This window comes from Microcaecilia unicolor, chromosome 9, assembly GCF_901765095.1.
Source record: "Microcaecilia unicolor chromosome 9, aMicUni1.1, whole genome shotgun sequence".
NCBI lineage: Eukaryota > Metazoa > Chordata > Amphibia > Gymnophiona > Siphonopidae > Microcaecilia > Microcaecilia unicolor.
In genome coordinates this window covers 177,832,423-177,848,586 of record NC_044039.1, presented here as the reverse complement: position 1 = coordinate 177,848,586, position 16,164 = coordinate 177,832,423, and the positions used below count along the sequence as shown (strand labels likewise).

Below are 16,164 nucleotides of genomic sequence, written 5' to 3'. Positions count from 1 at the left end.
ATGGCTCCAAAGAGGGGGCACGGCCATGGGAGGGTTGTGGGTGGATCAGGGGCATTCCCGCAATTTATGTACGTTGTTATAGAATAAGGGGATCCGCGTCTAATTTAGGTGCGAGGATTTACGCCAGAGTTCAGTTGGTGTAAATGTCGCACCTAAAGGTAGCCGTAGTTCCCAGCGCTAAGCACTATTCTATAAATGGCACAATTTTTTTTTTGTCGCCGATCTTTCGGCGTCATTTATAGAATTTGGTCCTATAAGTCTTACCGGCTTGAAAGGGAGGCTGTCTGGCTGGATGCCCATCTCCGCCAAGGTTCTCGCAAGCTCTACTGCATTCACACCACAGTGGGAAGCCACACTTCTTTCACATCGTTTATGTATATTCATTTTACACACTGTGGGGACAAGGAACATTGAAAATCAGGGAAATGTTCTCAACAGCCTTTTTCCGTGCGTAAAGCACATTTTACACATGGAAAATACTTTGTAAACTTAGCCCCATTTTGTACATGTTTACATCAACTGGCAACATCATGTTCCCAGAGAAAGTGCAGTAGTCACACCATCATTACTAATCCCAGTACAAGTTACCTGTCTAATTTGGTTTTCACTTTGATATTAGATACAGGTTCATTCTTAAATCATATCCACAGAGTCTGTGTCTATCCCAGCCTATTAGGTTTCCAGGACTTTGATTCTGCCTAAAATGTAAGCAGATCATAAAATAACATATATAATAAAAATTCATGCAGACTCCAACAAGTGTACATTATCCAGCTGGCTAGCAGACTTCATCTCCTTTGCTTATTCCCAGGCAGCAAAGTTCCTGGATGGTCGTGTCAAGCCTCATAAGACTCACGTCTATACATGGCACCCAAATTTGAGCCAGACAATTGGAGGGAAACAGCAACACAAATACAAATGGAGCAGAAACAGTTCAGAGGGCCTCAGATGGAACAAACGAGCGGAGCCAAACTGCCAAGGAAACAACCTTATGAGAGGACCTGACAAGGCCCATCTTTCAGCAAGTGCCTGCATCAGGGGTCAGAACAGAGTTGAAGCGTGTGGTATCCTTCTTTGAAAATCTTATAGTCACAATCACAACGAATCACAGAATTGCTCCCTGTAGCTCACCAAGTCCAAAGTTGGGAGGCATTTATAAAATAGCACTTAGCGCTGGGATCCACGTCCAGTTTTAAGCGGAAGGATTTACACCAACTGAACCCTAGTATAAATCTCCACACCTAAATTAGGTGTGGATCCCCCAAATTCTATAACGCCGCACGCAAATCCTAGAAACACCCCTGATCCACCCATGCCCCTCCCATGGCCAGGCCCCCTTTTCAGATCCATGCGGAAAAATGTACACGCATACCTTTATAGAATAGCGACTATAAAGATGTGCAAGTAAATTCCAATTATTGCCAATTAGCGCCAATAATTGATTGCTGGCACCCAATTATCAGTGCTAATTGACTTGTTAAGCAATTAAATTATGTGCACAATTTTAAGCGCTATAAATAGAATTAGGGAGATAATGTCCAAGCCATGGTTATGTCAGTAGCTCACTAAAGGCCAGCCTTTATGAAAAAAAATTGCATAGCTGTGACATGGACTTCAGTCCATATATTCAAGATGATTGGTTACCTGCATTCTTTGAGCTTTTCTATGTGTGTGTGTGTGTTTCCTTTTTGGAGAGAGAAGTTTTTTTTTTTTTGTTTTTTTTTTTTGGGGGGGGGGGGGGTTGTTTGTTATTTTCTTTTAGTCTTTATGAGGTTTTCCTGCAATGACAGTGAAGACGTACTATTATTATTATTATGGATGATATTCTGTCACTCAATTATTGTTATATTTGTAATTATACACAACATTCCAAAACCTGTGTTTTATAATTTATGTCATATCTGTTTTTAGTTAATTTGAAATTTTTATGTTTCTTACGTCTTTATTTAGTATTGAATTTATGTTTTGTTTCTTATCCTTGAAATTTGAGTTTGATGTTTTTGTGAGTGAGTTTTGTTGTTTGAAGTTTTATAGATCCCTGATGTAGACTGTTAGCCAAAACTCAGTCAGTGTCAGATTCTTCAATAAAATTAGCTGTATTTTACCAGTGACCACTTCAATTTTGAGGACAGCTTCATTTATTTGTTTTTCTACTCTCAGTGCCAGAGTGGTCTCCCTTAGGGGCACAGTTGGGGCAGATATTCAGTGCCAGTCCCCAGATAACTATCTGGACAAATAGGGCTGTATTAACAGTGGCCCTAAATTGCTCAGACCTGGATAACTTCCAGCAGCCCCAAAAGTCACAGATATTCAAAGCCAGAATATATATTTTTATATATTTTTATTTTTATATTATGTATTTATTTATTTATAACTTTATCCCAAACAAGCTTGAATTCAATGTGGCTTACAATAAACAGTACAGGATACATAAGAGAGATCAATGCATAAGAGTAATCTAGTTGTAATAACCTAATTATATAATACAATATCAAAGGTGTACTGGGATAGCTATGGATATTCAACCTTCAAAAAAACCTATTGTGAATGAGAAATTGTACATGAAACACTGAGAAGACTAATGGTAAATAAAGAAATAACCAATTCAGGGAAGAATTAGTTGCTTGAATTATGGTTGTTCTTTGTAAGGGTTTGCTTGAAGCGGAACGATTTAAGGATTTTGTGGAATTTGGTGTATTCCTAGATGTTTCTTATTTTGGGTGGTAAGGCATTCCACCATTTAGTTCCTAGGTATGTGAATTCTACAGAGTGAACTGTTTTGTAGATCACATTTTTTGCAATTTGGGAAATGTAGTCCGAGATAGTCTCTCACCTCATATTTAGCATTTCTTTGAAGAAAGTTTATTAATGGTGCCATATAATCTGGGGCTGTGCCATTTAAGATTTAAAAGATAAAGGCGCATATCCTAAAAGCCAGTCAGTTGGGTTTTAGGATATCCACAATGAATGCGCATTAAATGAAATGCTTGCACTACCTCCAGTCTATGCAAATCTACCTCATGCATATTCATTGTGGAACTCCTGAAAATCTGACTGAGGTGTATGTCCCAAGGCCTGGGCTGAGAACCGCTGCATTATGCCTGAACTGTGAAATATACCAGATTTTATCCTAGTACACAAAACCTTAACTATGTTTCAAATTAAAATCAATAATAGTGATAGTCTAGAGGCTACACTATTTGACATTATTTCATCACTAAATTAGAAAACACAGTTTGCTTTCTAAAACCGGTATAAACCACATCATCACTGTGGTCTGCAGCTTGTATCTGAAAAAGGTTTCAGAGGGGGGACAGTTCCTTCCTGAAGCTGTTTCTACATCATAGAAACAAAACAGAGACAATGGAGCCGATATTAAGGCCATAAGAGATAGCCGGGCTGCCCCCTGCAGCCGGCGCTGAGCCCAGATAATCAATACTGGGCCATTTCCAGGAGCTGTTCCTGGCCGTTTAAATAAAACGGAATATCGTGCGGAATAAGGACAAATAGGGGGTAAAATTCTATTAAGTGGCACATCCTTTTAGGCATCCTTGAGTATTGTGTTCAATTCTGGTCGCTGCATCTCAAGAAAGATATAGTAGAATTGGAAAAGGTGCATCGAAGGGCGACTAAAATGATAGTGGGGATGGGATGACTTCCCTATGAAAAAAGACTAAGGAAGCTAGGGCTTTTCGGCTTGGAGAAGAGATGGCTGAGGGGAGACATGATAGAGGTATATAAAATAATGAGTGGAGTGGAACAGGTGGATGTGAAACATCTGTTCACGCTTTCCAAAAATACTAGGACTAGGGGGCATGCGATGAAACTACAGTGTAGTACATTTAAAACAAATAGGAGAACATTTTTCTTCACCCAACGCGTAATTAAACTCTGGAATTCGTTGCCGGAGAACGTGGTGAAGGCTGTTAGCTTGGCAGAGTTTAAAAAGGGGTTAGACGGTTTCCTAAAGGACAAGTCCATAAACCACTACTAAATGGACTTGAGAAAATCCACAATTCCAGGAATAACATGTATAGAATGTTTGTACGTTTGGGAAGCTTGCCAGGTGCCCTTGGCCTGGATTGGCTGCTCTCGTGGACAGGATGCTGGGCTTGATGGACCCTTGGTCTTTCCCAGTGTGGCATTACTTATGTACTTATGTGGTGAAAGCCTATTTTATAACGGAATCTGGGCATCCAGATTCCAGTATAGAATAGTAACGCAACCCGGTATTGGGTCGCCTAAATTTGAGGCACCTGTAGTTACACTAGCCATAGACTTGATGTAAACTGTGGGTACCCACGTGTGGCAAGGGCAATTAACGCCCCTGCCTCTCCCATGCTCCACCCAGAAGAAAGTCCCCCTTGCATTTACTTGCTATGCCACTTATGCGCACCCTTACAGAGTAGTGCTTAGCTGCTTTGCTGACAATTACGCAGTTGCACACTTACCCATGAAAATGCATGTGCTCTGTACATTCACACGTGCAATTGGTGCTTAACCCCCCCCCCCCCCCAAATTCTACAAATGGTGCTCAAAATTGAGCACATTTTAATTAACAAGCACCAATCAATTATTGACATTAATTTGCAACAATCAGAACTTGCATGTGTATCTTGCTAGGCACTACAATTTTTAGCGTGTAACCGAAAAGGGTGCGTGGCTATGGAAGGGGCATGGGCAGGTCAGGGGCGTTCACTAATGATGTGCACAGTATTATAGAATTTGGGGGCTCCGTGTCTAACTTAGGTGCGAGTATTTACACCAGGTTTCAGTGTGGATCCCGGCACTGAGTGTTATTCTATAAACAGTGCCCAACTCGGAGCACCATTTGTAGAATAGCTCTCAGCGTGCATTTTTTTTGGTACCCAAATTTGGGCACCATTTACTGAATCTAGTCCTAAATGTGGAGCCCAGTAGAGAATTGCCCTTATAATGATCCTCAAGCTCATCTTCTCTACCCATTTCCCCTGGAGTGGAAGAGTAGCCTAGTGGTTAGTGCAGTGGACTTTGATCTTGGGGAACTGAGTTCAATTCCCACTGCAGCTCCTTGTGACTCTGGGCAATGTAGTTGCAAACACCTCAGAAAGGCGGTATATCAAGTCCCATTTCCTTTTCCCTATTTCAGATTCTACATGGAATGTTGCAACTATTGGAGATTCTAGATGGAATGTTGCTATTCCACTAGCAACATTCCATGTAGAAGCCTGCCCTTGCAGATCAGCAACGCGGACGTCAGATTCACAGAAACAGAAGCCTGCGCGGCCGCATTGGTGATCTGCAAGGGCAGGTTTCTACATGGAATGTTGCTAGTGGAGGAGTAGCCTAGTGGTTAGTGCAGTGGACTTTGATCCTGGGGGACTGAGTTCCACTCCCACTGCAACTCCTTGCGACTCTGGGCAAGTCACTTAACCCTCCATTGCCCCTGGTACAAAATAAGTATCTGAATATAACAGGTACTTATAAATGTAGTTGCAAAAACCTCAGAAAGGCGGTATATCAAGTCCCATTTCCCTTTCCCTATGCACTGTGGTATACTCTAATTTCCCCCTTGTACTCCTGCTCCATCCTCTGCTTGTCCCACACCTTCTTGAATTCCACTGGTAAGCTATTCCATGCATCTACCATCCTTTCATGTGAACAGAACACCAAAGATCACGCATTGTGTTATTAACTCTCACAACTGACTCTCTCCAGAACTGCATAACACTTGTACATGAGGACAGAGATGGTCAACAGCGATTCACTTACTTTTGCACTGCAGTCCTTGCTTCATGAGTCCCCAGAGCAGCGAGCCACAATGATCGCAGAAAGTTGGCACTTTATAATTGTGACTATTGAACTTGTGAGGGATATTGATTCCAAATCTCTGTTGATAAATCTGACAAAAATAGGACTGCTAAGAGATTTCTTTTCTTCTCACAGAAAAACTAATAATAGCAAAAAATACAAAAAAGAATATTTGTACAGGAAGCACATTTACACTGACCTCTTCATCACATTTTTTTAAAATTAATATTATAAGCACTGCTTGCAATTTTTCTATCCTATTAACAGCTCAAAAGAACCTTAGGGCCCTAGTCACTCAACCCTCCATTGCCTCAGGTAGAAACTTACCCCTCACCCTTTTACACGCACGGTAATGCCGACACAGCCCAGCTAAAGTAACTCCAAGTTGGTTGCTTTAATTGCAGCATTTAAAAGAAAGCTGAAGTGAATGTGCCATACACAGAACACGCTGGTACGGCAATGCAATTGCAGTCTTGATCATGTTTTGTGTACTGTCTGATCCAAGTGATGTTATTTTGTCTCACAGGTTCCAATCATCTATCAGCGAGATAATGTGTTCAACATTTTCTGATGTATGTCGCTCACCAAAATTAAAAATTCTGAGCGCAAGTATTACTACTACTACTACTACTACTGACTGAAGAGTCCAATTCTTATCAATAAAGTGAGAGTAAACTCCTAAGTAACTGTGTTTGGCCATGGAAGTCCAGTAATCTACAGCGGAGTGAAGGAGTAGCCTAGTGGTTAGTGCAGCAGACTTTAATCTTGGGGAACTGGGTTCGATTCCCACTGCAGCTCCTTGTGACTCTGGGCAAGTCACTTAACCCTCCATTGCCCCTGGTACAAATAAGTACTTGTGTATACTATGTAAACCGCTTTGAATGTAGTTACAAAAGACCCACAGAAAGGCGGAATATCAAGTCCCATTTCCCTCTTGATGCCAGCATAAAGACAGTATAAAAAAAAGTGTTGTGTGTCCAAAATGGGCAAGAGTATGAGGGCAGCGGTGATGCTCTGCAGTTTATCCAATAAATACAGGTTTTATTTTTTTTTTATCCTAGATGTTTTATTGGTATTTATCAGTTAAAATCTATACTCTGAAGGCCTAACTACAGGCCTGATTCAGAAAGGACTGTTCTGTTCCTACGGGAAAACAATCTTTATTAAATAAAACTCTGTGTGGCAAAGAGAAAAGAGAACACAGAAAAAGCAAACTCTGCAAGCAATTAGCTCCTTGGCTCTGAGACTGCAACTGTAGAACTGATGATTTATGCTGAAAAGGGAAAAGGTCCAGAGGGATTATCCTGACTTTATACCTAATACGGTGTAATGTTATCATGACTAATACCAGCTGAAAACAAAGCAATGTGTGTGGTGGGGGGTGGGGGAAGACTGTACACAACACTAAACCTGGTTAACTAATATTGTTTACAGAAACAAGACTAAACTAAGCTCTGAAAACTGTGAAAACCCAAAAGGCAATTGCATAACTGGGCAAGTGCAGTTATGTGCTCCTTGCATGTGTAAGTACACAGAAAAATGCCACTTACAGCTGTAAATATTACCAATTATATCTGATACCTTGTAATATCTATGTCATAACAAAACTCTGTAAGCCACATTGAGCCTGCAAATAGGTGGGATAATGTGGGATACAAATGCAATAAACAAACAAACAAATAAATAAATAAATAAATAAGAGGACAATTCTATTGCAGAGTGCCCCCTTTTGGGCAGGAGGTGGCACGACACAGCAGGGAGATATATATGAAGAATGGAGCAAGCTGAAAAGGAAAAAAAGAGAACCTAACAATACTATAGATTTAAAGGTCAAGGGATAGCTAGGATGGAATAGGCCACAATCTCCAGAAAGCAATATGATCAATGCCACAGGTTGGTGGAAGTATGGTACCATCCAGTAACATAGTAACATAGTAGATGACGGCAGAAAAAGACCTGCACGGTCCATCCAGTCTGCCCAACAAGATAACTCATATTTGCTGCTTTTTGTGTATACCCTACTTTGATTTGTACCTGTGCTCTTCAGGGCACAGACCGTATAAGTCTGCCCAGCACTATCCCCGCCTCCCAACCACCAGCCCCTCCTCCCAACCACCGGCTCTGGCACAGACCGCATAAGTCTGCCCAGCACTATCCTCACCTCCCAACCACCAGCCCTGCCTCCCAACCACCGGCTCTGGCACAGACCGTACAAGTCTGTCCAGCACTATCCCCGCCTCCCAACCACCAGTCCCGCTGCCCACCACCGGCTCTGGCACAGACCGTATAAGTCTGCCCAGCACTATCCCCGCCTCCCAACCACCAGCCCCACCTCCCAACCACCGGCTGTGGCACAGGCACAGACCGTATAGTAGAGTCATGAAACGTAGAGTAGAGTCATGAAACGTAGGCAGCTAGTATTCACAGCTCTTTAGATTGTTATAAAGCTTGGCAGAGATGTAGGGAGATGCCAAGTGCTGGATTACGTTTTGGAACTCATATGTGATAGCAAAGAACCACAGAGGAGGATTTTAAAAAATGGACTTGGATACGGAGTAATACCCTTCAAGCATTCAGACCTCTATAGCTGGCAGATAGGATATATGCTCAGCAGTATAGACCAGAATAATGGAGCAGACTACATGAGCAAATGGATTTTTATCAGCCCTCGGCTACTATGTTACTTTGAAGGACATGGAGTAAGCAAGGGCCAAGGGAAGATGGAACACGTGTAGCTCCCCTGGGAGACTGCTGTCTCTGGCTCAATGGGTCACAGGTTCAAGGCTGGGTATAAAGAGAAGGGACATTGATTGAGAATTGTTAAGGGGGTGGTGGTAAGGACAATCTCATCACAGTCATTTTCTGCATGCAAAACAAGCTTTACAAGTGAAAACTGATAATCACTCCAAAGCGCTGACCGCTGGGTATTATTGATGCACACATATGATTACTATTATTATTTAGTGGGAAGGAAGTCATTTGAGACATAGAAAATATCAGTGATACATTCATGTCACTTCATATTGTTTTCAAAATGGAACAATAAGAAAAGCTCTGAAATTTCAGGTGTCTGTATTGTCAGTAGCACACACTGTTCTTACTTAGTGCACACCAGGGGCGTAGGTACGTGGGGCCACGGGGGCCTGGGCCCCCGTAGATTTGGCCCTGGACCCCCCTGCCGACAACCCTCTCGACCCCCCATCCCGCCGTTGCCTACCTTTGCTGGCGGGGGACCCCAACCCCCACCAGCCGAGGTCCTCTTCCTTCGTTCTGTTTCTGAATCTGATGTCCTGTACGAACGTGCAGGACGTCAGACTCAGAAACAGAACGAAGGAAGAAGAGGACCTCGGCTGGCGGGGGTTGGGGACCCCCACCAGCAAAGGCAGGCGACAGTGGGGGAGGGTTGGTGGCGGGGGGGGGGGGGCGAGAGGGTCATTGGCGGGGGGGGGGTCAAAGTTGTTGGTGGTGGTGGCAGTGGCGGGGGAGGGGGGTCGGCGGCACCAGGGGGGGGCTAAAATGTGCCCCCCTCACCTCGGGCTCTGGACCCCCTCCTGCCAAAGTCTGGCTACGCCCCTGGTGCACACTGGAGAGAATTCTACAACTGGTGCTCAAAAATGAGCACCGGAAAAGATCGGCACTAAGCACTATAGAATAGCTCTTAGTGCCGATTCCCGCGCCCAACTCTGGGAATACGCCTGCTGAAACCTGGTGTAAATCCAAGTTGGGCGTGGAGACCCACTGTTCTACAACACTGTCCACAACGTTTTGGAACAACCCTGACTCACCCAAGCCCCTCCCATGGCCCTGCCCACTTTTGGTTTGCACACTAGAGAGCTGCACGAGAACAGGGTTAGTGGGACTCCCGCGGTTCCCGTGGGACGCTCACGGGGATCTTTTCCAGGTCCGTGGGACTCCCACGGAGATGGACGCAGGTCCTGTGGGGTTCCTGCGGAATGGTAGTGCCAGGCCAGCCTACCTATCCTTTCCATGTGCCATGACAATTATAATAGCACTAAAAAAAATGGATATGGTTGACAGCATTTAAATCCCCATAAGTGCTGAGAGAAGTTATCAACATGGGCTACTGGTAAGTTGGGCAGGGATGGAGGAGATTCCATTGGGGACGAGCAGGGATGGGTGAAATTGCCGTCCTCATGCAACTCTCTATTGTGCGATATGGTGTGCAGTGTTATAGAATTGCGCACAGTCACATGCATGGGCAAATCTTTTGGTGCTAATTAATGTCAATAGTAACATAGTAACAAAGTAGATGACGACAGAAAAAGACCTGCATGGTCCATCCAGTCTGCCCAACAAGATAAACTCATATGTGCTACTTTTTGTGAATACCCTACCTTGATTTGTACCTGTCCTCTTCAGGGCACAGACCGTATACCGTAAGTCTGCCCAGCACTATCCCCGCCTCCCAACCACCAGCCCCACCTCCCACCACCGGCTCTGCCACCCAATCTCCGCTAAGCTTCTGAGGATCCATTCCTTCTGAACAGGATTCCTTTATGTTTATCCCACGCATGTTTGAATTTCGTTACCGTTTTCTTTTCCACCACCTCCCGCGGGAGGGCATTCCAAGCATCCACTACTCTCTCCGTGAAAAAATAATTGGCTGTTACCAAACGAGAACTTCTGGAAACTCTACATAAAAGCAGGAGGTATCTCTTTACCTTTGTATTGGTATTATTATTCAGGCACGTACAGGCTGTAACAATCAGCTGATGGCACCGCTTGTGTACGACACAAGTGCACACTGGGGGGAGAAAAAAAAAGCAGTACATCATATTTATTTTAATACAACAAATAGCTAGTTCAGGGGTTCTCAACCAAATCCTTGGGACACAACCAGTCAGTCAAATTTTCAGGATATCCACAATGAATATACATGAGATAAATGCATGCACTACCTCCATTGTATGCAAATTTATCTCATGGATTTTCATTATGGGTATCCTGAAAACCTGACTGGCTAGATGTGTCCCGTGGACTGGGTTGAGAACCCCTGGCCTAGTTGTTTATTGCATCACAATTTGTTTTAACATATTGCTAAAATGTAGACCCTGCTGCATTCTGTCAACATGCACAGAACTTTTATCTAACGGGGGGAGGAGGGGGGGGCACTGGGAGAGTAACAGGTGTTCTAGGAGAACTTTCAGCTTTGTGCCCCCTCTTAATAATCTTTCAAGCGCCTACTCCTCCCCCCCCCCCACCTGATAATGTGATAATTAAAATCAACAGTCATGCTCACTCAACCTGACCATGTGCAAATGTGTCATTAAATATCATTGTTCATCTTCCCTTTAGGTAAAAATACACATAAGTACATAAGTATTGCCATACTGGGAAAGACCAAGCCCAGCATCCTGTTTCCAACAGTGACCAATCCAGGTCACAAATACCTGGCAAGATCCCAAAAAAGTACAAAACATTTTATACTGTTTATCCCAGAAATAGTGGATTTTCCCCAAGTCCATTTAATGGTCTATGGACTTTTCCTTTAGGAAGCCATCCAAACTTTTTTTAAAACCCGCTAAGCTAACCGCCTTTACCACATTCTCTGGCAACGAATTCCAGAGTTTAATTACACGTTGAGTGAAGAAAGTTTTTCTCCAATTCGTTTTAAATTTACTGTATTGTAGCTTCATTGAATGCCCCCTAGTCCTAGTATTTTTGGAAAGCGTAAACCTAATGGTTCTTCTCAGTTTGTATAGCCTGCAGGACCTAGTGTTTTGCATTGACTGCTCTCCACAAGCTGCTGTTCTAGAGGACCTCTTAGTCTTGCCCAATGGTTATGTCAGCCCTGCTGATAAGTCCACATGAGATAATGAAGTTTGATAAACATGAACAGCTTAGAGGCCATTCAGTCATCTTCTCTGTACTGCAATTTGACCCTGTTTATTTTGAGTGCCAATCAATTCTATAACTGGGAAACTACAATTGAATTAAAATTGGCATTACCCAGCGTAAATTACAGAGAACAATTTTGGATCTTTACATTGCAGACTGTTATGCCTGGGGGACCGAATTGAGAAATTGAGTAGATGAAGTTAATTTAAACTCAGTCTCTGATTGGTGCTCTTTACCTCATGTGACTTCACTTAGATGTTTATATAGCCTGAAGAAAACCGCCGTGGCCATTTTAAAACTACTATGATAATGAATCTATATGGTCAGTGATTTTATTGTTGGATGAGATATGCCTCTAGCCCAGTGGTTACCAAACCTGGTCCTGGAAGCACTCCAGTCAGACAGGTTTTTAAGATATCCACAATGAAGTTTCATGAGAGATTTGAATGCACTGCCTCCACTGCATGCAAATCTCTCTCATGAATATTCATTGTGGATATCCTACAAACCTGACTGGCTGAGGAGCCTCCAGGACCAGGTTTGGGAACCACTGATCTAACCTATATTTTTGATATTTCAGGAGACAGACCTTGAAACAGCCATATGGTGAAACATGAATTATGTCGGTTTGATGGGTCTTCTGTTTTGAATTTTATGAATATCAAAAATTGATGAAGAAATAAAAGATAAGTACCTTTTATGTTTTTGATAGTATACGAGAAGTACTTTGTACTAAGGGTTGAATTATGCTTTTCTGACAGATCCAACAATATTTAAATATGCCTTCAATATATTATGTTTAATGCTGTGGGAGTTCGGTTTTGAATAGTTATAGATTTTTACCTCCTCCATGTTTAAGTGCTTTTTGTGCTGTGGATGGAATTAAATACAGAGGTCCATCTAGCCAGTATCCTGTTTCCAACAGTGGCCAATCCAGGTCACAAATATCTGGCAGAAACCCAATCGGTAGCAACATGCTACCAATCTCAGAGCAAGCAGTGGCTACCCCCATGCCCATCCCAATAACAGGCTATGGACTTTCCCTCTAGGAACTTGTCCAAATCTTTTTTAAACCCTGATATGCTAACCGCCATTACCACATCCTCTGGGGAACGAGTTCCAGAGCTTATCTATTCTTTAGATGAAAACATTTTTTTCTTATTTGTTTTCAAAATGTATTTCCATGCAATTTCATTGAGTGTCCCCTTGTCTTTGTACTTTTTGAAGGAGTGAAAAATTGATTCACTTTTACCCGTCCTACACCATTTAGGATTTAGTAGACTTCAATCATATCCACCCTCAGCTGTCTCTTTTCCAAGCTGAAGAGCCCTAACCTTGTTAGTCTTTCCTCATATGGGAGGCGTTCCATCCCTTTTATCATTTTGGTCGCTCTTCTTTGAACCTTTTCTAATTCCGCTATATCTTTTTATAAATACGGTGACCAGAACTGAATGCAATACTCTAGGTGAGCAATACAGAGATTATAGCATTCTCAGTCTTAATTACCATCCCTTTTCTAATAATTCCTAGCATCTTGTTTGCTTTTTTGGCCGCCGCCACACACTGGGCAGAAGATTTTAATTTATCTACAACAATACCTAAATCTTTTTCTTGGGTGTTGACCCCCAAGGTGGACCCTAACATCAGGTAACTATGATTTGGCTTATTCTTCCCAATGTGCATCACTTTGCATTTGTCCACATTAAATTTAATCTGCCATTTGGATGCCCAGTCTTCCAATTTCCTAAGGTCTTCATGCAATTGTTCACAGTCTGCATGTGTTTTAACAACCTTGAGTAGTTTTGTGTCATCTGCAAATTTAATCACCTCACTCGTCATCTGATTTCCAGATCATTTATAAATATGTTAAACAGCACTGGTCCCAGTACAGATCCCTGCAGCACTCCACTATCCCCCCCCCCCAGGGCCAAATCTATGGGGGCCCAGGCCCCCGTGGCCCTGCGTAGCTACGCCACTGCCTCTAAATAGAAGGCGGTAAGTGCTTCTGCCTTAATTCTTTGCAGGTCTCACGTGCTAACGGGAACATTATTGTGAGACCTGTCCTATTAAGTGCCACATTACATCTGGGCTTAGTGTGAGCAAAAGTCCTGCTTTAGAACACGTTAAGCCCTGATTTCAGCACACTTTAGTAAAACGGCCCCTAAGAGATTCATTTAAACATATAGTTTAACCAGGGGTGCCTAAATGTCTCCCTACATATCAGTGGCGTACCAAGGGGGGGCGGTAGGGGCGGTCCGCCCCGGGTGCACGCCGCTGGGGGTGTGCTGCGCGCCGGTCAGCGTCGTTGGTTTCCATGCTCCCTCTGCTCCAGAACAGGAAGTAACCTGTTCCGGGGCAGAGGGAGCATGGAAACGAACGACGCTGACCGGCGCGCAGCACCCCCCCCCCAGCGGCATGCACCCGGGGGGGGGTTCTTTCACCAGGGTGGGGGTGGGTGTCCCTTCACCGGGGGGGAGGGGGTTGCGCTGCATGGGAGGGCGGGGCGCATCGGCGATCCGCCCCGGGTGTCAGCGCCCCTCGGAACGCCACTGCTACATATTTACCTTCAAAGCCATCAATGGCATCACATTCTTACAGCATAGAACAAGCCAATAATCTAGCAAAGACGGTTAAGAGGTAAATATTTTTTTAAATGTTAGAAGTGAATAACCTCTAAACTGAGGTTAAGGGAAAGTAACAAGAAAACAAATAATAATCAACTGTTAGTTCTTAACAAAAGGTTGGAAAGTAGTACAGCTCTCAAGAGTATCACCTTACCTTGGCATTGGTATCCCTGCTTCCCAAACACACCCCTGTTGTAACATAAAGCAGGTAAAATTCAGTCAGAAAAGTGTGTACAAATAGGCATAATCTGGGAAAATTCTAATAGATGCAATGGGGATTTGTGTCTTCCTAGGAATCCACAACAAAGTTGCCTACTGTAGACCCTCAAAATTGGGCAAATCTACTTAAATTCCGATACATTCAAGGAGTCTGTGCTAAATGTTTTGTAAAGTATGCTGAATTATATTTAGAATTAAATGCCCATAGATTTCTTGACATTTAAAAAATAGTTTGCAAACTTAAAAAAGTATACATTCCTCTTAGAGAGGGAAGAGTTACCCAATACCAGGGAAAGGTTTAAGGCCCTATTCAGCAGTAGTCACCAACAATCTTTGAGGGCTGTAAATGCAGGGCTTTTTTGAGGGGGTACTTGGGGGGTACTGAGTACCGGCACCTTTTCCATTGTCTGCTAAAATTGACCCATTGACCCCAAGTTTTAATGAAGGAGCTCAGGCTCTACACACCAATTTTGTCTTGTCATGATTCTGTGACTCGTTTCAGGGTCCTGGCTATTGTGGGGTAGGTCCCTCAGTGATTACCTCAACCCTGAAGGGTGGCCTAGCATTTGAGTACCGGCACCTTTTTTGCTAGGCCACCCATGCTGTAAATGAGTCCAGTTTTCCGTATCCCTCAAATGAATGCATACTCTCAGTTATATGCACATCTGGACAACCTGAAGACTATTTGCAGCTCTCGAGGTCTGTCAATGAATATCACTGCTTTCTGTTCCACTGTAGTCCTTACAGAGCCAGTGTGAATACTGCTCCCTCCCACCTAAAACTCTATGATTTGTGAACTATCAAAATTATATCAACTGGCATCCCAAATAATTTATCAGGTAAAATGTCAGTTCTACAATGACATTTTATGTTATAAACTATGCACAACAATCTGTTGAGGTTTCATTGGCTTCTAATAGCTACAGAGTGATGCAGACCGAGTTGTACAGAGCACATTATCCCCCTCATTTTATAACATGGTGTCTAGATTTAAGCGCCATGGACCAGATTCTATATAAGGCATCTAAAAAATCCACATGGTAAACATTTCTGGCTAAGAATATTCTGTAAGTGGCACCTAGATTTAGGCATGGTATATAGAATACACTTAGTTGATATCCCAGTTGTGCCTCCATTTACACCAATGAAAATGTGGTGTAAGTACCCAGTGTGTAGATTTAGGTGCACTGGGCCATATTCTGTAACTACGCTCGTAAATATAGGAATGCCCATTTCCCTTCCCATGATCACACCCCTTTTGAACTACGCACATTAGAATTTAGGTGCAGTTCATTGCAGAATATGCTTATTGCCAATTAGTACTCATTATTGCTTGTTAGGTGCTATTATTATTGTTGATTTGCTTGTTAAGCTAATTAAGTTACGTGCATTGTTATGGAATACACTTAGATTTCAGCGCGGAATGCTAGGTGCACCATATAGTATCTGGCGGCATTTGCGCACTTAAATTTATAGAATACTGCTACTTATGTGGATTAGTGTATATTTTCATGTGTAAATGATAACAACGCGCCTAACCACTATCGTGTAATTACACGCTAAAATGCCTTAGCATTCAAATGCAAGGGTGGCGGTTACAGGGGAGGGGCATGGGTTTGTCATAGGTGTGTCCAACATTTATGTGAGCTACTTATAAAATACTGTAAGTTAC

General features: G+C 43.0%; 1 protein-coding gene across 2 annotated transcripts in view; it reads right to left on the bottom strand.

Annotated features, from left to right (window-relative positions):
- PRKCH (protein kinase C eta) overlaps positions 1-16,164 on the bottom strand; it is a 232,794-nt gene that overhangs the window by 113,894 nt on the left and 102,736 nt on the right. For both annotated transcript variants that reach the window (XM_030214443.1, XM_030214444.1), the window contains exons 4-7: positions 14,428-14,462; positions 10,473-10,555; positions 5,752-5,881; positions 265-392 (exon numbers count right to left, since the gene is read on the bottom strand). In XM_030214443.1, the coding sequence (XP_030070303.1) occupies positions 265-392; positions 5,752-5,881; positions 10,473-10,555; positions 14,428-14,462 (376 nt within the window). The remainder of the gene's footprint in view (positions 1-264; positions 393-5,751; positions 5,882-10,472; positions 10,556-14,427; positions 14,463-16,164) is intronic.